The 27,623-nt window shown below is 43.2% G+C and overlaps 2 protein-coding genes across 18 annotated transcripts in view; one reads left to right on the top strand and one right to left on the bottom strand.

The window, feature by feature from the left end:
• The window catches only part of RABGAP1 (RAB GTPase activating protein 1), a 74,158-nt gene extending 68,246 nt beyond the window's left edge, over window positions 1-5,912 (top strand). For 3 of the 4 annotated variants that reach the window (XM_027649696.1, XM_027649697.1, XM_027649698.1), the window contains 5 exons: window positions 1,152-1,256; window positions 1,731-1,814; window positions 2,592-2,663; window positions 3,184-3,381; window positions 4,195-5,912. In XM_027649696.1, coding sequence (XP_027505497.1) covers window positions 1,152-1,256; window positions 1,731-1,814; window positions 2,592-2,663; window positions 3,184-3,381; window positions 4,195-4,317 — 582 coding nt within the window. In that variant the 3' untranslated portion in view covers window positions 4,318-5,912. Of the gene's footprint in view, window positions 1-1,151; window positions 1,257-1,730; window positions 1,815-2,591; window positions 2,696-2,725; window positions 3,122-3,183; window positions 3,382-4,194 lie in introns of those variants that run through there. The other variant, XM_027649699.1, reaches the window with a different exon arrangement.
• An 8,007-nt stretch (window positions 5,913-13,919) lies between these two features.
• The window catches only part of STRBP (spermatid perinuclear RNA binding protein), a 36,917-nt gene continuing 23,213 nt past the window's right edge, over window positions 13,920-27,623 (bottom strand). For 3 of the 14 annotated variants that reach the window (XM_027649700.1, XM_027649701.1, XM_027649708.1), the window contains one exon: window positions 13,920-14,193. In XM_027649700.1, the coding sequence (XP_027505501.1) occupies window positions 14,039-14,193 (155 nt within the window). In that variant the 3' untranslated portion in view covers window positions 13,920-14,038. Of the gene's footprint in view, window positions 22,947-23,222; window positions 24,304-26,487; window positions 26,936-27,623 lie in introns of those variants that run through there. The other 11 variants (XM_027649705.1, XM_027649706.1, XM_027649711.1 and 8 more) reach the window with 10 other exon arrangements.

Below are 27,623 nucleotides of genomic sequence, written 5' to 3'. Positions count from 1 at the left end.
GGACATTGTTTAACACACCTTTTCTAATGGCATGTCTGAAATCTGCAACCCAAAAGATCAAAGCAAAGCATTTGAAAATACAAGAATTTCCTTAATATCCTTTCACTAGACCAGAAAATAGGCTTCATATTTCTGCTGTGGTTGGGCTCCCACATCCCAGTTTGCTTTAACTTTAAAACAGCTTAAAATCCATCTATAATGAAAAGATGTTCTCTTTGCCATCTGTTTTAAAGGATCAGCAGGACTTTTAAGGGACTAAAATTCACTTTTTGATTTTCTTCCTTTGAAGGGAATCGGTACAGCTACTTTCTGAAGATTTTATATATCAGTTGAGTTATTGATCTATTTTTATGTAGAATCCATACACCTATTGGGAAGTGCTGTGTTGTGTGTGTGAGACAGGAAGAGGTGTCTTAACTTTGCAGAGTTTTTAGTGGTTTATAAAGAGCCTGACATTTTTCAATAACATATCTTTATTCTTTAAAAACTGCAGTAAAAAGGGATTGTTGGTTTCTGGTGGGACCTTTCCTTAAGGAGGCAGGAGAGAAGGGGCCTGGCTCTTATGTTTGCCTTGGTAGCTCAGCTTTTTCATGCAGTATTTTCTGGGTGACATGAGAGATGTATGACATCCATTGGTAGGTGCCACAGAATTCTGGGGGCTTTTTAAACCTTCTAGAGGCCTTTTTCATTAATTCTGTTTTCATTGCAAGGTTGAATGTTTGCAAATTGAACTTAGGTCTGAGCTGGTTGTTAGTCTTTTATCGATCTTGCACGTTGTGAGCTGTGCTGTGCCTTTGGTTGTCTTCAAAATGTATTGGTCAACTTCCAGTCTGGATACAAAGAAAACAAAACTTACTTCTGTTACTGGATTTCTTTGGAGCAATCCCTACTCCAGTTTTGCTAAAACTAATGACCGAATTCAAGAAGTTTTGGAGTGATGAAATGTAAGTGCTGTTCACTAATTTTGATTTGTTGGTGCTTTGCCATTGCAATGGTAACTTTTAGAAAAATAACTTTCAGAATAAAGTTGTATTGTTTTTAATAACACTGAGCCAAACCTTAACAAGACTGACAGGGCTGCACTCTTGGCTCTGTGCTGGTGGAGGCACAGCAGGGAAGCCCCTCAGTGCTACCTCCACTCTGTGTTCCAGGCAGAGGAGAAGGCAGATGCCCTGAATAAGGAACTGCTGATGACCAAACAGAAGCTGATTGATGCAGAGGAAGAAAAGAGGCGCCTGGAGGAAGAATCCGCTCAGGTTGGGGGCATTTCTGCCATTTCCACTGTTCTGTACAGTACAGAAATGATAAAAATAACAAGTGACAAGTGTGGGAAGGGCTTAATGTTCTAAGTCATGTTTGTCCCTCTTCTGCGGTGTGAAGGACGTCAGCAGAGCAGGATTTGGCACTTCCCTGCCAGGTGCTTTGCAGGGTGGGAATTGTTCACTTGGAATCACAAAGTCACAGGCTGTGCCAGGGATGCTGCACAGAGAGGCAGTGCAGGACTTCAGCTGGCAGCACTGTTCTAGTGCTTCCTTCCCTTCACCAGTCCACTGCTCTGTCAGTGATGGCCACCAAAGCCCAGCTTTTCCTTGTCTCCGTGGAGCTGAGCTGGGCCACTGCTCCCTGCTGTAGAGCAGAGCAGGGAGGTTAAAGAGGAGGAGGAAATACTACCTGGGTATTTTTCAGACTGTAGCCATATAAACCCTTTATTTTCTTTTTCTTTCCTGCAGCTGAAGGAAATGTGTCGTAGGGAACTAGATAAGGCAGAGTCAGAGATCAAAAAGAACAGCTCTATTATTGGTGACTACAAACAGGTGAGTACAACCTCAGGGGGATGTGGTTGCTATCAAAGTGCAAGACCTCCCCAGGTATTTTAGGAGATTTCAGGAAATCAGTGTGATCTGTGCCATGCGTTTGAGGAGACATGGGAAGCCTGGGGTTGGTTGTACCTTTTCTTTTGCTGAGGTGCTGGTGTTGGGGGTCAGTCCTGTCTGCCCCTGTTTGTACATGATCAGTCACCACAGCCTGACCTTGTTCAGATGGGCTCCTGTGGATCAAAGGTTCACCTCATCTGCAAAAGCTTCTCTCCCAGCTTTCCTTTTTCAGTCAAATGGTAACAGCACCTAAGAAATAAAAAGAAGATGCCATTTTCCTTCCAAAGATTTCCTTTGGTTTTCAAGCTCCTGATCACAAGGTATCACAGGAGCACATTCATGTATCTTTTTAGTGGGCCCATAACAGGTTTCAGGGAATGAATTAGGTTTTTACTACTCTGTCCTGATGGTTCTTTTATCCCAAAGGCAACAAAAAGAGCCATGTTATTCTTAACCTTTTCTGGCTCCTTTAGCAAGGCCAAACTGCTAATAACTTACATTGAAACTGCACCTTTTCCTGTGGGAATGGAAGAATATGTAGAGAATGGGAATACGTACAATGGGATAACTTAATGCAGCATCCCAATTTCCCTGGCTTTCTAAGAGTCCTCAGACTATCCATGTTAATATTGCAGTAGCATTTATTTGTACTTTAGCATTCATTTGGGAGGAAATTTACATTTATAAATGGTCTGGTAACATAATTTTACTTGTCAGATTTGTTCCCAGCTGAGTGAGCGACTGGAAAAGCAACAAACAGCAAATAAAGCTGAAATTGAGAAAATACGGGTAAGAGAGCAGAGAGATGCACAGTCTCCAATGTTTCAGTCTCCAATGTTTCAGTCTCCAATGTTTCAGTCCCTTAGCAAAATCATGCCAGCAAGCACACAATTTATTGCATTATTTAAATGGTGGCTGCAAGACAGTTCCTGTAGATAAAAGAGAAGATTACAAGGGGGAGGTCTGGGAGAAAAGATGAGTAGGAGTCATCCCTGTCCTGCTGTAGTGGTTACAGGATAATGTTGATGCTGGGCAATAATAACTGTCAATTTTTCTGAGGGGTCTTTTTTTTCTGGAAGAGATTCTCTGGCTGTCTTTTACCTTAAAGTAACCTGGGGGTGGGACAAAGCCCATTATTGTAGCCAAGTAACACAGCAGTGTTTGCAGAGCCCACGAGGTGGGGGTGGCAGGAGTTCCTGCTTGGCTGTGCCTGCCCACAGGTTCCCATGAGCGATCCCTCTGGTGCAGAGGCAGGAAGAGGCTTTGATCCCATGCCCAGCCCTTGGTTCACGCCCAGGTGTTTGTTTAGCAAAAGGTGGATGACTGCGAGCACTGCCGGGAGTTCTTCAACAAGGAGGGCCGGGTGAAGGTGGCCAGCACTGCCAAGGACGGGGCGGACGAGGACACGGACGAGGAGAAGGAAACGCTGAAGAACCAGCTGAGGGAGATGGAGCTTGAGCTGGCCCAGACCAAACTGCAGCTTGTGGAGGCGGAATGTAAAATACAGGTAATGCTCTGGAGGTTCGTTCTGTTGTCTGTACAGTGTGTCTGCATTCCTAGAAAAATGTGTGTGGGAATTGTGGAGGGATTGGAACAGAGCCTGTTGGTTGAAACTGTAACCTGCTATTTCCTGCCTGTGCTATTTAACCAAACACTGGGGCTGAAACTCGGTGTGTGCAGACAACATAATTGGAGTTGCACGAACTGTATTTACCAGCTCCTCCAACTTGCAGACATCTGCCTGTCTGCAGTGCAGCACTGACTGCCTGATCCTCTGCAACTGCTTGGAAGGGATCCAAGCTGTGACAGAGCACTGAATCACACACTCCTTTATCTCGCAATCAGTGTTAAATGAAGAGCTAACATGTGACAAATGTTAGACATGTTTCTTAAAACACGATTGGAAAGCACTCCAGGTACTTGAGGTATTTGTGTAAAACATGACAACGTTGTTCTTTTAGCCTAAAACTGGAGTGTCAGTGCTGCTTGTTCACGGAAAGGTAAAAATTAGTTTGTAGAAAGTCCACTTCCTGTGGGAGTAGCTCCTCCTCAGATGGGAGAGAATTAAAGGGTTTGGATGTACTGAAGAAAGGGGAATGTTTCACTAAGGGCAAGGACACAAGTCTTGTTTTGCTTTTCAAAGCTTTTTTTCTTCCTCTCTTCATCCGCTTGTTGTGCTGCTTTTAACTTATGTAAGACTGGTTTAACTTCTAAAAGTGGCCAAGAGGTTGTAGATGTCCTAGAGCCTTCTAAGTTTGACTCCTATAACCTTGTACTGTGAATGCATAACAAATTAATGAAATTACTCTTATGTTTGCAGGACTTGGAGCACCATTTGGGTCTGGCTCTGAATGAAGTACAAGCTGCAAAGAAAACGTGGTTCAACAGAACAATAAGCTCTATAAAAACAGTGACTGGAGTCCAAGGAAAAGAGACTTGTTGAAAAGCAGTTCTGTCAAACACACCTTTTAACACAACACCTTTTGTTGCCTTCCTTGGCCAGATGTTTAATTCTGTGACATGAGAGGACCAGAATGTAAATAAAATAGAAACACAGCATGTCAGGATTTCAATAGGTCAGTGATAAAGAGGATGGAAACACAGGAGAGGTTTTATTGCTAGACATGGGATGTTCATACTACTGATATTTAACAGGTGATGTAGCTAGATTGAAGCTCTTCAGAGAAACACTCCATTCTGCGTCTGGCTGGAGGCTTTTCACAGACTAGGTACGAGAACTTACCAAACCCTAATTGTTAAGTTTACATATGATAGGTTTTTTTACAGTTATAACCTTTTTTAATATTTTATTTGAAAGGAAAAGTGTCACTAACGAAGTAAAAAAAAAAAAAAGGAAAAAAAAAGGAAAAAAGGAAAAAATGCAACAAAAAAAGACAACTTTATCAAGAACTACATCAGTGCCAGAAAGCAGTCCCCAGAGGTAGGAAATGGAGAGTAGGAGGTGACATGTTTTGCTTTATGAATGGGGATGATTTCAGCATTCCTGTCGAGCAACCCCACTTTGTTTTAGTAGATGTAGCATCCATCTCTCTGTGTTTGGCATTTCTTTCTGTTACTAATCAATTCTATGCAACTCTGGGCTTTTTTGGCATGGGCAGCCAAACGAATCCCCCACCGCAGGCTGGGAGACTTGTGGAAGTGCTAGACAAGAATAATGCGAATTCTTGGCGAATTTCCGTTTCACTCGTGTCATGTTCATCCACATATCAGCAGCGTTCACCCGCCCCCACAGGACTGCTCAAGAGTACTGATGATGTGGATGGTCTGACATGGAACTGAGTCTGTCTGGGGTTTGTCCGGTTTCTGTTTTGTTCCTGTTTGTTTGTTTGTTTTTACCCGGCTTGTAGCAGGGCCTTCTGCGGAGCTCCCCCGGAGCTTCCAGGTTTTAGTTTTGCACATAGGTATGAATGGGACAAAGAAACAATAAACTGAGATATATATGAGGCAGAAATCACAGCGTGGGTGTAGCTGCGAGCATCTCTGGCTGTCACCTCTCTTCCCTGGGAGTTCCGAGGGGGTGTAGGTCCTTCTTCACGCTCGATGCAGTTGCACTAATAGGTGCTAAACGTGCTTGGAGTCCTTATTCCTTGGATTGTACTGAGTTCTCACCAGAAAGCTGTAGAATGGAGTTTTGCACCTTGTAATTTTTTAATTTATAATGGTTTGTGTTATGCTGAAGTATCTATTGCATCAGTGGATAAATTTTGTGTGCAGTGTGAGTATAAGCTGGTAACAATAAGAGGCACTGGTTTGTATATAAAGATATTTGGTTTATTTTGTACTTCTACCTTTTTCTTGTTTACTGTACTAATGCTAGCTAATGTACTCTGTAACTACGGGATAGAACATGCTATGTCCAAGCTTTTTTCCTTAACTGCATACATTATCCCTATTGTTTAATACCAAAAAAAAAATACTGTAACTCCATCAATATTAGATGCGTGGACATTGTGGTAGCATAGTTGCAGTGTGTATACTTTATGAATTGAAATATAAACTAGTAAAATTGTATAACTATTTTGTTGTTTCATTTTATTTGAACAGGAAGTTAATTAAATATTTTGCAATATAAAACTAATTCTCTTCTTAAAGTAGAAGCAGTAGCATCTGCAGGCTTCTCCAAGACTGAAACTATAGTCATGCTGCAAAGGGCTTTGCTAAAAAAGACTGCATGTTCTGAGTGCTGCCAACACTGGTTTATATAATAAAATCTAGGGTTTGCTTTGAAAAAAGAAACTGCAAAATGACCTTGTGCAGCTTGAGACTTGTGACTCAGTATTTCTCAGACATGCCCAATTTAGAACATTTTTTTTTTTCCCATGGCCCTCCAAATTCTGCTTGAATCTGCAAAATAGATGTAGGCAAGCTCTGCTTATCACCATCAGCACCAAATTCCGTGGGGTCACGTGTGGTCCCCGTCATCCTCCCCAGGATTTTTAGCTGCACGACTGGAGGGTGCACTAATTGGGTCACGGGGCAGCTCAGCTCCCCAGCTCCGTGTTCTGCAGAGAGAACAAGGAGTAAAAATGCATTTTTGTCACCAAAACTACTAAAGGTGACTGGGGAAGCAGCCCTGCTCTAGGAGGCTGTTGTGGTGTCACCTTTCCAGCCCTACTTTTGCTTTAAGAGAATGGCTTTACGTGGCTGTGCGTGGTCTCTGCTGCTTTGTCTTTCCCAGAGGGACATCCCTTGGTAAGGTCAGCTCTGTGATTTCTCTATAATTACAACTTTAATTAAAGTTTAAAGGTAAGTAGGGAGAGGAAGAAACAACCCAGAGCACTTCATTCACTTGTCTTCCTCAAAGAGACTGGGAAGTGGTGTAAGAGTGTACTTTCCTCCAAAACTGAGGTACTTAGAGGGAGGGGAAAGCTGCTTTATTGTTCAGATTTCTTCCACTCTTTAAGTAAACATTACCTCCAAATTGCAGGCAGATATACTCCCCATTTTAGTATGGATGTTGGACATACATAACTGCTTCCCAGCATTTCATCCAAAACATTTCATAGGCAGCTTCCAGCCATTATGGATTATTTTACATGCCTACCTGAAGGTTTTTGATGCACAGAATTACCAAGGCATTACACTCCATCTAAAATATCCACAACTAATCAAGAAAAATGGATCCTGTGCTGAGATGTGCATCTTTTGAAGCACAATTACATGGAATTACACAAGGAAGCAGGTCAGTTTTAAGATGAGGAAATTTGCAATGTTCAAAACTGTGAATAAGCAAGGTAAAAAACCAGGGACATTGAGTCAGAGTTGCTGTGAAGCATGAGTGTTTTACAGCCCTGTAAGTGAAAAGAAATGAGTGTGTTTGGCAGCATTTTTGGCATTAATGAGATGGTTACTTGCTGGTAGTCAATCACCCTTGAGTTCACATGTGCCTCTAAGCTGGGTTTGAGCACTGAACTGGGTTTAATCCCCTGTGCCCCCGGCTCCAGGCTCCAAATGCTTTGCGTGTTTGTGCTGTATCACTCAGTTCCGATGGGCTCAGTGTGGGAGCTCCAGTGTTACAATCTCATTTGTGTTGCAGAACTGCTCAGGGTCCGCAGCTGGAAGTGGATATTCAGGATCTGTCAGAAAGTTTTACCTTTAAGCATTGCTGGTAAGCCGTCTGGAAATTTATGTAACTACCTCCCTGACTTTTTTTTAGCTGCCCTTCTTATCCGTGGCAGTGATATAAAGTTCCTGTTATCAAGAAGAGGATTTCACTCCATCTGTTCAACAGCTTGGCTCGCGTTCATCCAGCCTAACTTTAGACACTTCGGAGGTGCTGAACATTAAGAGTTTAATCCAGGGAGGTTTTCCAGCCCTGGGTGGGAGCGGGGACAACACTGCGGGTGGATCACCAGGGCTTGTGCTGGTGCCCTGATGGATCAGGGAACCTCTTGTGAGCCAACAAACTCAACTGAGGGTCCTTCTAAACTAAATAAAGGAGCCACCACTGGACACACTAGGGACTGCTTTCTATTTTATTTTTTCCTCCTTTTTCCTCCATTTTTTTTTATTGTGTGGTATTTTGCCTTCTGTATTACCGAAGACAATCAAGGTCTCCGCCCACAAAAGCCTTCAGGGCTTTGCTAGAATTTACCGCTGCATGTCCTAATGACTTTGAGGAATGAGGGTTTGTTTTGCTGTGTTTTCAGCATGCTAATGAAGAGGGCAGTGGAATCCAGGGCTGAGGGCGTTTTCTTAGGATACTGTGTCCACAGAGCTGCAGGGATGGCAGGACACATGGGCGAGCAGGAGGGCCCTGCTCAGGAGCCACGTTTTATGGGTGTAGCATTGAAGTCAAGTGTTCCCTCATGGTGCTCTAAGTTCTTCCTGAAGGGGGAATGAGTGGAACCGAGCTGACAGTGAAGTGCGACGTGCGTGTGACTGTCTCAGGCTGGTGTGGCCTGAACAAACCACCCCAGCCCGGCTCAAGGCGGCCGCCGCCTCAGCGCCCTCACGGCTCCCACCTCCTGCCCGGGGGCGGGGCGCGCGACCCGCGGCGAGCTCTGATAGGCTGGCGCGGTGATTGGCAGCAGGAACGGCCAATGGGAGCCGGCGGCGCGGGAGCGGCACCCTTTTGTTCGCTGTGAGGGCCGTGGGAGTCGAGGCGCGGCGCCATTTTGTTTGCTGTGAGGGCTGCCGGGGGCGCTGCGCCGCGGAAAGGGCACAGGCACAGGCACAGGCATGGGCTGCCCGACGGAAAGGAGGTGCGGAGCGGGGACACAATGCTGCCGGGCTGGAGGAGAGCAGAGGCCTTTGGGCGGGGCATTGCCTCGTGAAGGGATCGCAGGGTTCCTCCCAAAGTTCTCCCAGCGTCTGTGGGTGTCAGGAGAGCGCCAGGGCACGAGACAACAACAGAGCTTTACATCAAACCATTAACTGCTGGAGATGGGTGATACTTCGGGGAAAACCTGTGCAGAACTTGGAGGGTTAATGGCCCCTGTGGAGAAGATGTGAAATTTTCCCTGGATTTGCACAGGGTTTAAATTGCTTCTCCCCCCTGGTTTTCCTCCCTTGCAGACGCCCTCAGACCCCTCAGGTTCTACTGAGTGCTGGTTGTGTTGCAATGCTGGGGGTACTGAAAGCTCAAATAAAGAAAAATAAACCCACTTCGGTAAATCTTAGAATCACTGAGGTCATGCTTGGGCAGATGTGTAAAGGGATGCTATTTCTGTGCAGTAATTAGTGAGTGCAGAAAAAAATACTACTATAGTTTATAGGTTTACACACAGAATGCATATGAATACAAATAAACACTATTTGAAATAGAACTTTTTTGTTCTTGAAGTAACAGGAGGAGAATGTGGTTTATCTGAGCTCCTCCTGAGGACTGCAGAAGCAGTTTGCTCACCAATTTTGTGAAATATCTTGTAATTTTAATTGAGTAATTGTTCTACTTGGTTTGGCCCAAATTGGCATAGATGAAATTGCTGCAGATGGCACTGTAAAAGTCCTGCACCCTGCAAGACTTCTAAAGAGCAGTATTAAATAGCAGAAATCGTCTTCATTGAACAAACTCTTAATGTGAAATTAAATGTTCTCTATACTTTTAGGGAGCTAAAATGTATTCCAATAAAATTCAGCAGTTAGGTGATTCAAGTAAGGAACTAACAAAGAATCTGTCAGGATGCCAAGTAGCATCCAGCCAGAAATGCCCAGCATTTGCAAAAACCTGTGTGTGTGAACCATCATTTCCTTTTAGCAAATCCAGAATCTGCAATCTGAGCGATACCTGGAGTAATTAAAAAACGAGAACGTTCCGTTTTGTGAATCTGATCTGAAATTTATGTCCCTGTGCAAAAATGATCTGCTGAGAGGAAGTGTAGTAAAATTGAAATGTGTTGGCAGTAAATCTAAGGGATGTGTTTCTAATACAGAACTTGGCTTAAAGTACTGGTAAGTCTTTCTGATCCTCTCTTGGTTTACTAACATCGGTTGAGATACGAGGTGTAGCAAACTTCACAGCGAAAGTTTATCACATAATGGAAGTTTTTCAGAGTACAGAAGTCTTGTAATGCATGCTGATTAAAATGTTAGGGCAAAAGTATTTTTTAATCAGCTTTAATGGCTTGAGTTACAGTTGGAGGTGATGTGACCTTGGTTGTTCTCTTGCTCTCTCGTGATCTCACCTTAAGGGCCCTTGGTGTGTGGTTGAAGTGTGGCCATGGTGGTCACTGGAGGTGCTGAGGATTCCAAGGGCAGGTTGGTTTATGGAGGGGAGCAGGCTGGCTCAGTTGTGGTGTCACAGAGGTCCACCTTCATCAACAGCTTGGGCGGCAGAAGCTGCGATTTTTAGGAAGGTGCTGCTGTGCTTCAGATGGAATGGCAGCCACTGTGGGCTCTGAGGCTCCAGAAGGTGCAGAAGTGATGAGAGACTTGCAGGCTGCCAGCTCTGAGCAGGAGCCCTCCCCACGCCGAGCACAGTTAGCGTGTGCCATGAAAACATCCACGCTGTGTGTTTAAACTCCCTGCTGTGAGCGTCTGTTCGTGCAGGGAGCTGTCACATCCAGGGTAAAGGGGAGCCCTGGAGCCACAGTCAGAAAAGCTGCTAGGGAGGGGACACTGGAATAACTCTTGATACGGGGTTTACTAATCTGGCTGGTCAGTTTGTGCCCCACAGGGAAAGGAAAACTGTTGTGCAGATTTTATTTGATTGGTGTGTCTGAGAAAAGGTAGTGAAGGACCCTCTGAGATGAGACAGTGCTGTTACACTGTCACGGCGTAAGCAAAGGGGGTTAGCAGTTCTTTGAAGAACACCCCAGCAAACCAACGTGGTTTTGGCACAGTTCTTGGCTGGCAAGAAGAAAGGGAAGCAACTTAATGCCTTCTGTGTCCTGAATGTTTATGCTCATTTAAAGAAGTGGTTTTACAGTAATTTAATACACACCAGAGAGAATGGGTGGGAAAGAGGAGGAGGACGAAGGCTGGTGACTTACAGAGCAATGTGTATCTGAGCTCTCTGCTTACCCAGGGCATGGTAGGACTGCTGCATAATCCCCCAGGGAATCACTCGTGGAACAAGATCTTGTCTAGCACGGAGGGGGAAGGATGGTGTTTCTGTGTGATGACAACTGTGTGTCTCCCTGAGGTGATTTTAGTGTGGTACAGTGCAAACCCACAGCCAGAGGGGCTGGGGGAGCCTGTGCACACTGCTGTGAATTATGGATGCCGTGGCTGCTGCTGCAGACACGAACAGCAAACTAGAGCTCCTGGGTGCTCCCAGCCTCAGAACTGCAGGAATAGCCTGGTTTCAGAGGCCACCACTTCCTCAGCAGCCTGGACTCTGAATGTCTTTAGAACTTACAGGTGCTGGTCATTTCTGTGGTTAGGACAGAGTGAGGAGGCCACTAATTAGTATAACTGGCAAGTTCTAAATTCTATTCAAGTCATCATTCATTTGATCTCAGTGAGAACAGTTTAATGTACAGACAGAAGAAGTTGCACGTTTTCAACATGTAACAGCATCTTTCTCAAAATAACATTGTTATTAAACCCAGGGTAAGTGACCTGTGCAGCTCAGACCCCTGTCCATGTGCCTGCTTTGTGCTGGATGCAGGAATCCTGTGGCTACCTCAAGCCCTGCAGTATTGGCAGTGTAGGAGTTTGTGTGGAACTGCTTTGCAGGGCAACATAATTGGATTTACTGAGCTGTAGTTTGTCATCTTGCCCTGGTTTAGCCTTCCCTCTTCTACTGTAATCCAAAGTTACGCAGATTTTAAAAAAAAAAACAAACAACTCTTTGAATAAATCATAACCAGCAGAGAGCTGAGCCTGCCTTTACTGTGAGCAGGAAATGCCACCTTTGGTGTGTGCCACCAAGGGGATGAGGAAAGTGTTATTTGTGCAGGGTACGTGATCCTTTTTTTGAGATCCAGAGGCCTTTTTAGGTTTTTGCCCCATGTTGGTGCCTAGAGCAGAAAAGGCCTTTTGTTGTAACTGTAACAAGAATACACTCAGGCCTTTTACAGCTTTGCAAATAACTGTGCTGGAACATATAGCCCAAAGTGAAGATGAACTTAGGGCCCTGAAAGCAGTGGCAGCTCCAGTTACTCTCAGTTGATTGTACCAAGGGTTGGGGTCACAAAAGAGAAGGATAATTTACAGCTTAGCAAATGGGAAAGAAAAGAACTCTTTCTAGCTGACTTGCTGGAACTCAATCCTGCAGCAAACCCCCAAAGTCAGCACAATGTTGAGAGCGATTAAGTGAGGTGTCACTTCTCTTCTGGCAGAAAGAGGGGTGCTGTTTTGGGCAGGTTTATAGATGCAGCAGTTCTTTGCACATGGAAGTTACAAGCTGGCTTGTTACTTAGACATCTGTCAATAAATGTTTTTTTCCTGCTTCCTGTGTAATCACTTTTCCAAGGTGATGTTGGTTGCAGCAAGGTAAACTGGCATCCTGCTTGTTAAGCAGGTGGTTCCTTCTGCATGGATCCCTTCAGTGCCGTGCCAGCAAGGGATGGGGTTGGAGTGGTCAAGCAGTGTTGGGGAGGGTCTGAAAATGCTGAAGGAGCTTTCTGCTGCAGATTTCACTGTGTGCATTCGTGTGCAGGTTCCTAGTGAGAGGCACTGCAGTTACCCAGGAAAGTAGATGGACGTGGGTATATGTTGGTTTGGAGGGGAGGTCAAGGGGCCCCAGCTCACAGTTTCCCTGTTCTCCCAAGCAAGACACCCTGTCACTGCCTGGGCAAACTGAGCTTAGCTACAGCAGGGCAGGAGTAAAGCTGTGGGAGATGTCAGGCATTTTCACAGTGAACAAAGAAGGATGTGCCAACCTCCTTTATCAATCCAGCCCCAGTATTGTGTGACTCCTCCTGGGCATCACTCCCTTGTCAGCCCCTCTTCCATTCCTGCCAGGCCACAGAATGCCCGCCAGCTCCTGGAGTGGGCCCAGCTCGTTCCACTGACCAGCAGTTGCCAGGCTGCTGCTGAAGAGCTGTTGGCCTTCTCAGCACCTCCGAGATGATAATCCCAAGGGAGCTTTTGGAATGGCCTCTTGGTAAACCAGCTGACAGTAGGCATGTGCATAGGTTGGCATTATGCTGATACAGAAGGTAAAACTTCACTTTCAGCCAAGTGTTAATGATGTTTTCTTAACTGCCTGTTCAATTCTTTGTGGATCTTACTTGCTAAATATTTGATACAGCTCTGAATTTTAAGAGATGTGTTGGTCTCTCAGTTCTCTGTGCATAACTGACTTGTTTGCAGCACACCAGCAAACTGGGCTGGCTGCACACTGTCCTGTCGAGGAGAGTCTCACACCAAGTCCTGGGCCAGTCATCATGTATGCTGAGCTGTGGGATTTCATACATCTCATTTTATTAAAAGCATTCTCTGTTATAGTCAGCTTACAAGACTTTTTAATCCTTAAGTTTGATCTCTTCTAAATTTTATTAACGACCTCTTCACTCAGACTTTAATTCAGCATTTCAAGACTGGTAAAAACACTTCTAAGAACAGTAAGAGTATATGTTAAATGTCTTCTCTAGCTTCCCTTCAAGAGTAAAACTGGGTTCTGTAACTCTAGACACTTGGACTTACTTTGTATATTCCAGGGTAAGAAAAAAGTTTGAGAGAACTTTACTTGTTCTTTGTACAGGGAATTCATCTTTTTAGAAAATAGACAGCCGGTGTTTCTAATCAGCTAAATGCTAGGAATTGCCCAGTTTTTTTCCCTTCCTGGCTAATCTCATCACAGCCTTCTCTGGGCTTTTCTGTAACTGCCTCCAAGGCAAACCCCAGAGTTAGCTGTGTGCAGCAGCCCTTGCACAGTTGCAGTCCTGTGTGCTCTGTTCACTCTCACCTCTGTGAAGGAATGCATTCTGCTTGGTCCAGCATAAATGTGCCTTCTGTTTACATCTCCATCTCTGCGAACACTGCAGCCTTCAGAAGCCTGTCTCCCTTTCTGCTGAGCCTGTTACCTGACTCAGGTTCATGGACCTCTGTGGTTTGGCTTCCCAGGCTTCAGAAATCCCTTAAAGCCAGTTCCCTCTCTGTAACCAAACCCCCAACCCAATCATTAGGCCGCGATTCCTGTTTGCAGAGATAAGCCTTTATTGGAGCTATTGGAAGCAATGGGACATGGTTCTGGGTTTCTGTACAGAGAAGTCTGGAGCACTGGGTTACAATCAGTGGCACATGACCCGAGGTTACAGTGCAGATCTGTTGTGTACAGTCAGGAACAGTGGTGGCGTACAAACCACGGCACAGAAGCCAAATGAAGCCGAGTGGACGGTACAGCAGCACGGGAGGAAGCAGCTGAATGTACAGAGAGCATTCCCTTGACATTTGCAGGCTTTTTTGGCTAGTGAGTAGAGACAGCTCAATTTAAAATTCAGTGTGCAGTTATTTTTCTTCCCACTCAACTGCTTCCGAATTAAGAAGATTTGGATGTTCAGATCACATTTTTAATGCTATAAATAGCTACGGTTGTTGCCAAATTACTTTATTTGAAATTTCTTTATTTAGAGTATAGTCAGGAATAGTTCAGTCATCATTGTTCTTTACTGATTACAAATTGGGAGAAAACTGAAGGATTTTCAAAGTGGTCTGTAATTAGACCACAAGGATCTCTTGTACTTCATTTGGAAGTTTAATTCTGGGTAACTTCTTTTGATAGAGATTTATTGGGAAGAAAGATTGAATTGTCTACCATATTACTCATTTGTGGAATTCATTCATAGTACTTAAGGTTTAGATAGTTTAAAGGTCATACTTCTTTGTATTCAATCCATATCCAATCTTAGTGTAAAAATAAACACTCCATCCTCTATGGATAAATAAATCCATCTGTTGGCTGCAGGTCAGACCTTTATTGGTGAAAGAGATTTAGAAAAATAGAGCTTTTCTGTAACGTTTACTATGCTGACCCACAAAGGAAAAGTGAAATTCATTCAAGTCTAGAAACAGAAATACAGTACAAGTGATTTATAGAATTGCATTCCCTCTCTCTACAAACTTGCTGAGCATGAAACACTGCCCCAAAGCACTGCCTCTGTCTTTTCATTGTCTGGGAGAAGGAATTGTCATCAGAGAAGTCACATCATACTGCACTGCCAGATCTCCTGTCAGAAGGGCTCTGCCTCCTGAGGAGTCTTTGCTTAGGAATTATTTAGATGGATGGATGGTGGTGGTTTGGGTTATACAAAGGTGATGATATTTTAACCCAAATTAGCAGCAATTTTAATTGATTTGATTGATGGTGACTTTTGGTGGGTGAAAGCTCAACCATTAAAAAAAAAAAAAAGCCTATGATTGGATTTGGAAAAGGACAGCCTTTCCTCAAAATCTCCACTTCCAAGCCTGCTTCCCATCCATGTCCTCCTCAGCAAGGGGCTGGTGCGTTTGGCAGCGCAGGTTTCATGCTCAGCTTTGTCACTGAGAGCTAGACAGGACTTCAGAAAGCACACAGCCCACTGGGACTTGCTCTGCTGTAGTACTTCAGTGCTTTTGAGAGCCCCCACCCCAGCAGTGTTGCTCTCTGAGAAGTGCAAGTGTCCCAGCCTGGCTCTGGGGCAGCGGGAGGACGGTGACATTCCGCAGTGGGAGCAGTAGTTAAGCACCAGTTACTGGCCCCTGCAGAGGCTCAAGAGAACAGGATTGCTTCGCAGAGAGCTGGTCGGCCTAAAAAGCTTAGTCAGTTGGATCAATAAATATTGACTTAGGGTTAGGATTAGAAATAAGACACTGCACCTTGGAACTGGAAGACAGAGTCAACTTCCTCCCTTTTCTGTCCAAAAGGAGACTGGCTCCAAAATGTTTGTCCTTAAGGACCTTTGTGGTGCCTGACACATAACTCACTAAGCGCCTGTGAATGTACCTGTCCCTTTGGCAGGGAACACTGAATGTATGACTGGACAAAGCTTTGAGGCTTTTTTCTGTGATTTTTTTTTTGTTTTAACCATCTGCTCTGTGTCGTGTTGTCCCTGAAGGCGTGTTTACCCACTCCTAAATTATGCAGCATTGCCCAGAGAATGGCTCTGTAGTTGAACATGCTCTCTGCAGTACAGCCTCCTTTTTCCTCCAGTGGATGTGGATTTCCATGTGATAGATGTTATTAGAAAACTACACTTGTCTTTATCCTGTTATTTTTGAGCAGGGAAGCAGTGATATGAATTTGAAAACACAGGAAATAATCTGTACAGCAAATCAGAATTTTCATAATTAAATTCATATGATCACTAACTCTTCAAAAGCTGTACTGCTCTGAATGCTGTTCTCCAGCATTCTCTTCTTTGAGCAGCATCACTTTCCATCTGCTCAGAAACAGTTCTTTGTGGAAATAATGAAAGAAGAATAAATACTGCCTCTCCTACACTGACTCTGTGAGTTTACAGGACGCCCTTACAGAACTCCCTCAGTTCTGCTGGGAGTGCAGCAATACACACATTTTGGTATGCATAGATCAGTAAATTGTAGCAGTGCCAGCAGTAAAACAAAACTCGCCAAGATGTCCTGTTCCTCTTAATTAAGCTTGATTTATATGTGCCTGTTGACTTAAGATGTGGTTAGTGTCCACTGCTGGGATGATGCAGTACCCTGAGTAACTTTGTATTGATTATGCTTACACAAGCTTGTGCTTTTCCAAGAACACAGAAATGGAGCACAAAGAAAATAAAGAAGTATATCAGGTTGTTTCCATGGAACACTGTTAATCTATTCATAGCAGCTTCGAAGTATGAAGTTAAAACTTACCTTCTGCTCTACTCCCTTCGAAACAGATGAGTGCTATGATTAACTCCCCTTTAGCTTAAAAAATAGAAGTGGATAGAATGTCAAAATACGTTTTGCTGGTAAGATGAACCTACTTTGTCATAGCTAGTTACACCAATATTGGTGACCTGGTACATTACAGCAGGTAGTTGTGGGAGCAGTGTCTGCTCTCCCTTGTTGCCTTGCTCCTTTTTGTAAAGGCAGCTTGTCTAGAATACTCTGGGCACTCTAGAAATAACTAACTAGTATTCCTCTAGGGGGAAATTACTATTATTCCTTTCCCTCCCAAAATTCAGTTGCATGCTCTATACACTGCCTGCAGCTGCCTCCTTATTTTGGGTGGGGTTGCATCAGGAAAAAGAATTTGATGATTGGATTTCTTGTGTTCCTCCTCTGGAAAACCTGCAATCCTGGACTCATTTCTGAACAGAAAAAAAAATTAATCTCCTGTAGCAACATCACTATCAGCTTTTAGCTGTATGGATAGCTTAAACCTCTTATTTCTTACTAACTATTGAAAAAGCAATGCCATCTGCCCCTGCCTTTAGAACACTAAAGCTGCTGGTTTTCCACAGCAGACATAAACCACAGACTCTTAATGGACTTGGAAAAGGCAGTGCAACTTTCCCTCCAACTTCCTATCTGTGATGCTCTACCTGAGACTGGAGAAGGACGTTCTACTTCCGTGTTTCTCTCTCTCCACAGTCCGTCCTGCCAGGACCAGATGTGTTCAGAAATGGTGTTCGAGCAGGAGCTGCACTACACCTCCTGAACTGCAGAGCAGCAGAAGGCAGCTGGAGCTTCTAGATCCAGGTAAGGGGCAGGAATGAGGCTTAAGTTTAATCAGTTAAAAGTGAATTGCAACTCTTACTCATTCCAGCTCCCCGGTACTAATGAGTGAAGGATGGCCAGTTACATTCAATTAATGCCTTTTACAATTAAGTGTGATTTGTTCTAGTAGAGATAACAGTCCAGAGGTTTTCACAAACATGCACTTCAGGCTGGTGAGAAAACATTTTGATGTTGTTTACTTACACAGCATAGAAGAGAATGTAGCTTTAATTATCTTATTGCCTCAAATCTTTGAAGTTAGAAATCAGATAAATTCAGTCTCTGTTCTTAAAATTTTTATATGCTCTTACATTCTTACAACTCTAATTTATCGGTAGATTATTAATTAAACATGGAAGAGTACTCTCCCCCTGAGAAGGCTTCAGTCTGTGCAAGAGTTTCTATAGACTAGGCTTGATGGGTTCTTTTCAAGTATTACTACTAAACTACCTGTGGTATAGTATATATGACCTTAAATTGTACAGAGTTAAGGCACCAAATACAAGATAAAACAACGTCTAAATTCAGAGATCTGCTTTAGAACTGCACATCCCCACACACCACTTTTGGACATTCAGCTCCTCTTAAAAATCAAGGTAAAACACGTGGTCTGAATGTTTCATGCAGTCACAGGAATTGGAGAAAACCCCCACTTTATTTAAATCTTACTGTGTGATGACCTTTTCTCTTACCTAACTCCTACCACTCACAGTGGAGCACTGCCTTGCCTGCACAGCATCAGACAGGCCTGGCAGAAAGAGCACCCTTCCTCCTAAGAGATCCTGGAGAGAGGAACAGGCAGATGTGTCCTACTTGTGCTTTTATGTTATCTCACACAGTTACAAACCAACAAGTGAATCAGTCCCATTATTGTGAGCAGGATGGGAAGAAGGAAGATGTGTCAGGAGCTGGAGGATACCTGGACATAAATAAGTGTGGATTTAGATGACACAAATAAAGCTAAGGAGACATAACTCTGGAGTTAAGTAATGAAACGGCTTCATGGTAACAATTCTTTTAATGCCAAATACTTCACTACTGGCTTATGTGGTTTATGTTGCAAAGAAAGGGCAGGGGAACCTGCTGCCATGGTCCAGAGGCCCAGGACTTCTGTGCCCAGTTTCTCCCGTGAATTGCTCTACAATGACTCGAGCAGAATTTCCTCTGAGAGTGGAATGAACCCGACGAGCCCTTAGACAAGCTGTCTCCTGTTGTATAGACAGCAGATTCAACTACACTGTCCCTTTGCTTTGCTTTAAACAAGTCAATAAAGTGTCTCATTTTTCACTAGATTATTCAGCAGGAAGCCCGAGAGGGTCTGTGTGCTGAACACTGGAGCCGAGTTACTGTTTTTTGAGACAGAGAGTCCTTCCTAACAGAGCTCCTCAGTGAGCCCAGCACAGAGCTCATTTTCATTCTTTTGATGCCAGAGAGGGGAGGTCTTAGGCAGCTTCACGACTGAGAACAACAGTCTGAACTTCATGTTTACACATCCCATCATGTATCCAGAGGAATCTGCAGCCGCAGAGTCTTGTGCTGTTTCCCAGAGCCACCGGAAATAGGAGCTGTTTTTGTAAGCTGCTTCTGTGACTTGGAACTCAGGGAAGCTGGGACATAGTTTTCCCTTGATTAAGTAACAGGCAGCTGTCTACTGAGACTTTAGCTAAAGGCGAGAAGTTCTAATACCCAGTGAGCATATCTTGGCACAAGAGGAGAGGGAAACCTGCCATTTTGTCTGAGTAAAGACTGAAGTACTGTCTTGTCTGCCTGCTCTTCATCTGTACAGACCTGGAGAGGTGTTCAGGAATCCCACCTCTAGACTGGCTCTCAGAAGTGCAGATGCAGAATTACAAATGAAGCAAGGGACACTTCATTTCAGGGAATTGGTGACTGAAAAGACAGGGACTGCCAGGCTCACTCTCCTGGGGCGTTGCTGGGACTGGATCAGGGATGGCACGTTAAAGCTGCTCACATTTATTGCTACTGTGGAGATTAAGAAATGACAAGAGTTTGATGTTCCGTAGCTGAACAGCCAACAAATAGGAGATTTTTTTTTCCTAGACTAGCTGAAAAATCTCCATGCACCTCCTCCTGCATTTTCTACTTCCTAATAATCTGAGGAACTTGTTGTCAGGGAAATTATTCTCAGTAGCTCAATGAAAGCAAAAAGCCTCAATTTTAGATCTGTGCACTTTTTCCCAATTAAGTTCTTTCAGGGCCTTTAGGGCACAGTCTTCTATTGAGTATGACACACTTTAAATCTTTTTTTCCTACTAGAAGGCAAGTGTTCTCAAAGAAAGAATCCTTGTCTCCAGAGATCAGAGATCCTGGACTAGTTTTCAGATCTTTGTAAATGAGTAGAAATAGTCCCCTGGCACATGAATAAGTTGAAATATTTGTAGCAAAACTAGTTTCTTTGAAGTGCTTCATAGTCTGGTTAAAAGTTTTTAAGAATCTAGACACTCCTGTGTAACAGCTGCGTCACTGGAGAGAATCAGCTATTTACTGGGATACTAGAAGGTGATCAGAAAGGGCAGGGCAGGAGGACAGAGTACAGAAGCAAAGGTATTTAACAGCAGAGAAAGTTGTGGCAGCAGCATTTACAGCACATTAAATGGGAGCCATGACAATTGCTGAATCATCTAATTAGCTCACACTGGCTACATGACAGCAAATTAGACAGATTAGGAACCACCTACCCAGGCACTAAATTGCCTTTGTGAGGGTTGGATTGGGCACTGTGTCCAACAGAAATTGCTTGGGCAACCGAGGCCGCGTGTTCCACATTCCCTTCATGAGCATGGGCTGGCCTCCCTCCATCCACCTGGCACCACGCCCAGGAATAAGGTCACCATGTTCCAAGTCCTGAATGTGTGCTTAGGGAAGACAGCAAGCACTGGCAGAGGGAGGACACTATGGCAGGAAGCATCACAGCCCATGCTTTGAGCCAGCCAAGCCCTCCAAACCAGTCTGGTTACTCTAAAACCTCCTCTAGGTAGAACGTGGCTGGAGGAATCTCCTGTGGCTGGCAAAGTAGGACTGAAGCAGACCCCCAAAGCTCACAGATGTTACTCCAAAGACAACAGCAGTGCCATTCACCTCCAGTACAGATAACACATCAAACAGGTCAGTTCCTTATTGTAAATCTCCAGCTTCTTTTAATCCTTTAAGTGCCAGACACCATCTCCCAAAATACACACGATCATCTGGTTAGCTAAAACTAGCGTTGAGGTGGGTAGTGTACAGGCACAGACTTTCCCTGCTCTCCTATTTATAGATGTACTAATTGAAAGGAACTTCTTCAGAATTCTTTTCCATGAAGCAGAAATTCAAACTGTGAAATAACATTTGTGCTTCCCTGGGAAGGTGCTGTGGAATGGGCAGCGATCCTGGCAGCTGCACAGAGCACATGGAACCAGGGGTACGTGTTTGGCTGCTGGGCACACACCGAAGTACAAAGCTCAGGAGCCCTAATGCAGACCTCCAACCTCACAGCAGAGGCACTTCACACCACGCTGCTCTGAGGAGGCTTTTCAGAGGAAACCCACAAGCATTTTGCAAAAAAGAGTTTCTAGGTCTGCCTTGGCAAAACAGTGCTTGTTGCAACACTGATGAAGCAGATGTTACCCAAATTACTCATCAGATAATAGCCTGATACTTCAGTTAGGTTAAAACCTACTGACAGAATTTGGCTGCTCTCTCAAATGCCAGAGATCAGGAGGCACTTACAAGCCTACTCTGTGACCCTTCAATACATGGGGCTATTTTGCTCAAGTTCCACATCAATGAGAGGGGTTCCCAGGCAATCCTGCACTCTTGGGTCTGATCTCTGATTCCAAGTGGCTGCAGAACCCAGGATTCAGGAGTCTTAAGTACCCTGTTTCACATGTCAGGAAAAGGTTCTCTCCACCTGGGAAGGGAGGCAGCAAAGGCAAGGGGACATTTCAGACACAAGTACTGCATTACAAACAACAGTGTTTTAGAGGAATTTAGAGAAAAAAGATCCAACAAAGAATTAAAAAAAAACCAGCAGGAGAGTGGAATACTTAGGATTGCAAGAGTGAAAAGGATGATGGCAGAAAAACAGGGAAATTCATAGTCACAGCAATTCTGATGGAAAGAAACACAGATGGATTAACCTGCCAAGCACAGTCCACGAAGAAGCAGATCAAATGAGTCGGCAAGATGTTTATTATCAGTCCTTGAACTGGACAGTGCTTGTCAGGCTGACAGCAGTTAGGAAAGGAATACTCAGGAGAAGTTCATTATAATGCACCTTAATGCATCTAAACTCCTGTCTGAAGGAGGCACAGCAGCTGCTGCGCTGGGATCAGCTGCTGCTCTGGGATCAGCACCGCCGGGCCGGGCGGGATGAAAAATGAGCCCAGTTTTAAGGGAGTGTCAGACCCAGCCCCGAGTTTGTACCTGGAAGATAACAGATGGAAACCTGCACCCCTGAGCAGGAAGGACGTTCTGATGGCTCATCAGCTGTCCTCCAAGTGTCAGTGAAGGGGTCTGTGCTGCCAGGGCCAGCCCCTGCAACAGCTCCTCAAGTTCAGTTCCCCAGGTGCCACCTGCGAGCTCAGGTTCCTGCCCACAGGAGCAGCAGCTCTTTATCAGCCTGTAATTCTGTGCACATGTCCTGAGCTATGGATAACCTACACACACAGTCATTTAGTGAATCTGATGGCTCAGGATTAAAATCAAACACAGTTTATATTTGCTCTTGAATTTTGATGCAGATAGTCTGTACCAAGACTGGTTGATACCGTTATAAACTGTGATCAGTCACAGGTTTTTTTATGTTTTAATCACTGAATCGAGACCCTAAAATGCTGCTACATTGTCATCAACTTGCTCCCTTTTGCTTTTTTATTTTTTAAGCATTTTTATATAAAAAGAGTTGTTTCCAGCAACTTCAAGTTCTGCAAGTACTGCACTTCTGCAGTTCTGTACTATGCAACTTTGCATAAAGCAAGGTTTAAAAGGCAAATAAAAAAATTAGTATTTTAAAACTACACATATCATGTGCACCAATGGGTCATAATCCAAACCCATTTTAATCCAAGTAAAATGTGTTAAAACATTTACTACAGAACTGAAAACAATTATTTATGGATGGCTGTATCCTGATTTCCAGCTGTAGAAAACCACAGCTAAGCAAATGATTCACGCAGAGATAAATCCCTGCCTGCCTGCCCTCCTCCCCTCCTCTGCACCCGCAGGAGGGAAGCAAACTTGGCTGCTTCCTGAATTAATTTGGCCTAATGTAATTTGATCTCTGCAGATTTTAACTGTAATATCATCAAAGTCTTTCCTTCTTAATTTGGAGTTTAGCTTGAATAGTTTAGGGAAATAATTTCTCTCGTTAGCAGTTCGTTAGTGTCACCCTTCCCACATCCCCAGAACCAAGGGGTGGCCTTCAGAGCCTGGCTTTGGTACCTACCCAGAGGTATCCACAGGGATGCAGGGAATGCAGGGCCTGACAGAGCAGTATCAATACAGCTTTCTATGCTACACAAGAGAAAAATATTTGAAGGAGAACAGTCTGTTGATAAATCCAAACAATTTCTTAAAAGTGTTAGGTAATATTTTCTTTCTAACTGGGGGTATTTGAATTGGGCTTGAGAAGTACAAAGTTGGGATTCAGACCTATGTATTACCTCTTTAAACACCGAGTTAAACAAGACATAATAAAAACGCGCCATATACAAGATTGTCACAGATATATGAGATTCTTAGAAAAAAAGCAATAAAAATATTCTTTAAGCTGAAAATAAAATCTCTTACCTTTTATATCAGGATCTCAGCTTACAGTCACTACATTTCTGCTTATTTTATACAAGTGCATATGGCTATGAAGGTCCGGAGAGAATGAGAATAAAGTGGAATTAACCTGCTGAAAACTGCTTAGAAGTCTTAAGCTGCAACATATAGATGTTCCAATACCATTTAAAAAAACATTCACCTTTCAATTATTGCTGATTGACAATCTCAAAGTATCAACATACAAATATTCAAGAGGAAAAAACCTCAGTAAATTTAGAGCAGCAGAGTTTTTTGAACTGGATGTTTCCCAAATACTGTGTTTTCCTATCATTTGGTGATGGTTTTTAAGAGACACAAAAGCAATCCACTTGACTTTCCAGTTTAGGCCTACCCTTTTTGTGCCTCATATCAATGATGTGGGGAAGAGAGAGAGAGAGAAGATATCATTTAGTTATATTTTGGAAAAAAAAAAATATATTCTGTTTTTTTCTTCTACCTTTTTGCTACATTTCATGTCTGCTGACATACACAATGGTACAAAGCACTGCTGCTTCAGGAGGGACCATTGCACAGCTGTAGCAACTTGGATAGGAGACATGCAAATAGAGCAGAGTATTAAAATTCAGAGGGACTTCAGGAGTGGAAGTCCAGGCAGATGTCACTGCTTGAAGCAGCACTCGGCCCGGATTGTGCCTTGGTTTGGTGGTTGGTTTTCCCCCCCCGACACACCAATCTTTCCCTTTCAGTGTAAAGAAATAACCAGAAGTATATACACATCTATTGCTATGTACCCAAAGAGAGGACTGTGGCTTGGACTAAGTATTGCTTTTTGTTACATGGAGCAAAGTTCAAGAAGTGAGAAAAACACTTTAAAGAAAAAAAAAAGAAAAAAAGGAAAAAAGCTCAGATTCCATGTCTGAAGTTGAGAAACCTCAAAAGGAGCCACGTTTTTTCTTGCTTTTAAGACATGTACAAAATGCCATTTGGAGCCACACAACCTGATGGTTCTAGAAGTCAGAGAAGAAATCTTGAGGGCCCAAGTGAATAATAAAAGGTGCGATGCTGAGAGGCTGGCAATAGGGACTGTCAATGAAAAAACCACCTACAGTGGGAGAAGAGCAGAGAAGCAAAAACCTCACGTTAATTGCTGAGACTGGCTGAGGCTAAAGCTCCATTTAAATTTCTCTGCTCTTTCAGCTGCAAGTGGAATTTTCATTGTAAAATGGGCACTTTGAATTCTTTGAAGGTATTGAAACATCTAACACTTCCAAGGTTACCACTTTCTAAACAAAGAACTGACAGCTCATTCATATTTTCAGTAAAGCAGAGAAATGTAAAATATGCAGCAAGGGGGCAAGTTTACAATGTGGTTAGTAACTCCCAACAAATGACAAAAAGTAAAAAATGACTTCTGTAAATCGTCTGAAATGACTGCCATCATGTTGGAAAAGAGCATAGCGCCCTTCTTGTCTTTGAAATAAGAACAAGTTTTTGGCTTACGAATGTTCATGGTATAGAATTGGTTCGCAGAATATTTTGTTTGAAATTTTACAAAGCTGGGGATTCAGGAAAAAAAAAAAAAAAAGAAACTACAAACAGTTGCCAATTAGGGGAACTCCAAAAGGAGGGGAGGGGGGGAAGTGTGTGGAGGAAAGATTCCTTTAATGAATATTTGATTAACAAAAATGGGCTCTGATCAGCCATGCTTTTTCTGCTCCGTGATGGCTTCCTTTCATCCATAGGCCAGCAAACCAGATCAGTGATTTCTGAGCACCTCAATTTGGGTCCATCCCCAGGCCCTGCTCTGCTCCCGCTGCCGCGGGGGGACACGCCAGGCTCACCCCTCCTGGCCAGGAATCTACGTCTTATTAAAGTACCACCAGCACCAAGGGCAGGAGAGCTCCGGCAGAAGGAAACCCAGTGAAATGGAAACACATTCCTAAGCACAAATACTTAGCTTAAGAATAACAGCTGCAGGTAATTCCAAGGAAAGCAGCTTGTTCTGTAAGCCACCCCTTATTCAGCTTTTCTAATATTTCTTTCCCTCTAAAGGGGGTGTGGGGGAGGAGGAACTTTACGTTGCTTTAAGCACTGGTTTTACACCCTTGTCATATACAAAGCTCCCCCTGCCTCAGCAGCAGAGTCTGTTAGAGAACAGGGGATAAAGGCAAATCTTTGGAAGAGCAGGAACTAAAGCCAGCCTATGGAAAAGCAACAGGTGAGGGCTGAGGAGAGAGTGCAACCAACAACGCTGCTGATTCGTGGGGTGATACCTTAATAAAGACCACTGGAATCCCTCATCAGAGCCCACAGCAGTCCACAATCCATGGAGACTCCAACCGTGGAGCTGGGACCTGTCCTGGAATTTCAGACAGGTGCACACACTCCTCATGGAAAAGAGGATTCTTTGGGTTTGAGCACCGACTCTTAGAAAGTACTGGCCTATGGCTGAAGTGTGTCACTTTTCACAGCAGCACTCAACAAGAACTGGGACAATTAAATAGCAAGTTTTCATGGGGACCTTGTTGCTGCTTTAGATTCTTATAAATGCAAGGGGGAAAAGGAGAACCTTTGGTTTAATACACAATTGACAACTAAAATGCTTTCTGTAGAAATGGTGGATGGAAAATCAAGGGTGGGCAGACAATCTCAAAAGTGAAGAAGGCCACAAGAACAAGTGAAATTTTTTTTCTTTTTTTTTCTCTTTTTTTTTTTGGTAAAAACGGAAAAAAAAGGAAAAGAAGCAGCTTTTGAGCTCTGAAGAACCTGATTGTGACATTAGTGTCGTCCTTTCTCTGGGCAATACGGGTGTAACGTGTATCCCTGGAACTGCATAACAAATCCTTCTGTGGGAACTTCCTTTGTTTAATACTTGTTTCACAGAATGCAGCCTTATACAGAGACAGCCTAAGATTAATTCCCTTTGTTTTGTTTGTTTTTCAGCATTTTGTGTACGAGTGAAAAGTCTTCTTGGATAATTAAGACTGTGTCTAAAATCACAGTTACAGTATGCTGATCTATAAGGAAACTCAGGTACTGATGCTTAACTATAAAAAATAAGATAAACCAATATTTTAACCCAGATTTTACTAAGTTTATTACACACCATAATATTTACAAAGTTAAATGTTAACTGTAAAGTTTCTATCATGTGGTTTGGTTTATTTTTTTTTTTTTTAATTTTTATTTTTGTTTTTTAAAGAACTATGCCCTGCATTTAATTACCCTACAGCAAGTACAGGTCATTAACTGAGTCTGTGTGACTGCATTAGGAAACAGGCAGTACTCTTGTGTTACAACAAAACAGTTTATTTGTGATCAGTGTTTTATATTCTATACATCCTTCACAAATTTAATTTTACATAATCGGATACTTCATTTAAAACGTAAGATTTAAGCTTCTAGTTCTTCCCTATAACAGAAGGCTGGTATAAGTTATTTGAAAATGAGGTAACATTTCACAGAACATTTTTTTCAAGTTTTAGAGAACTAAATTTGCATTTTGTTAAAATCAAAAAGTAGGAAAAAGATGTTTCTTTACAAATGACTTTGCTCAAGTATGTGTTCAAAGAAAACAGGATAAAAAGGCTTTTTTTCTTCTAACATTCTGTACTGTACTGTGTTGTTCAATCAATAGGAATTAGCTTCTGCCATTTGCTAAAAGAATGAGTAGTGGGGAACGGGGTAAGTTGGGAATTTCATAACTGGTAACAGAACCATTCTCTTGGGTAAACCTACAGAGAGAAGAAAGGGAGAGGACTCCAAATAAGTTCAGCAATCCAAGAAAGTCAGATAAGAGCTTTACAGTAGTGTTCTCATTAACCTTTTCCAGATCAGTCAGTCAATGGGATTTCAGGGTGCAGAGTCCCGTGAACAGTAACACTTCACCACTTTGCACTATTTCAGACAGATGGTTGGCTTAAAGTCTGCTTTTATTTTTGTCCTGGTGTTTGGTAAAATTAAAGGAAGTGATATTCTCAAAAGCAGAGTGTGTATTTGGACTTGAAGCTCTACTTCATGGCCTTTATGGTAATTAATCTCTACTAGCTCGTTCTGAGTTCATTTCACAGGCCAGTTGCAACTGCAGATATTCTAGACAGGCACTGCTGTGCATAAAATACAACTCACAGGGAAACTGTTCAGCAGTTTTGATCAGCATCCAGGTAGGTCAGCCAAAAATCAAGCACCTACGGTAAATTCTGCATCTGCTTCCTTATTCTGCATTCCCTCTCCTGTACTGAAGTGGCAAATCTGGAAAGATTAACATCTGCCTGATTTCATGATTATTTTAGAGTTCTTGTGGCCTCACAAACTTCTGCACAATTAAACGTTTGTTTGGTGTTTTAATCTTGCCTATTTAAATTCTAGTATTTAACCTATGTATCCATTTAGAAATCACAAAGCAGCAACAGCAGGTATTCC

Source organism: Corapipo altera, unplaced genomic scaffold (genome assembly GCF_003945725.1).
Source record: "Corapipo altera isolate COAL_440 unplaced genomic scaffold, ASM394572v1 268, whole genome shotgun sequence".
NCBI classification, from domain to species: domain Eukaryota; kingdom Metazoa; phylum Chordata; class Aves; order Passeriformes; family Pipridae; genus Corapipo; species Corapipo altera.
The sequence above is the reverse complement of the archived record's forward strand: the minus strand, read 5'-3'. Positions and strand labels throughout refer to the sequence as shown.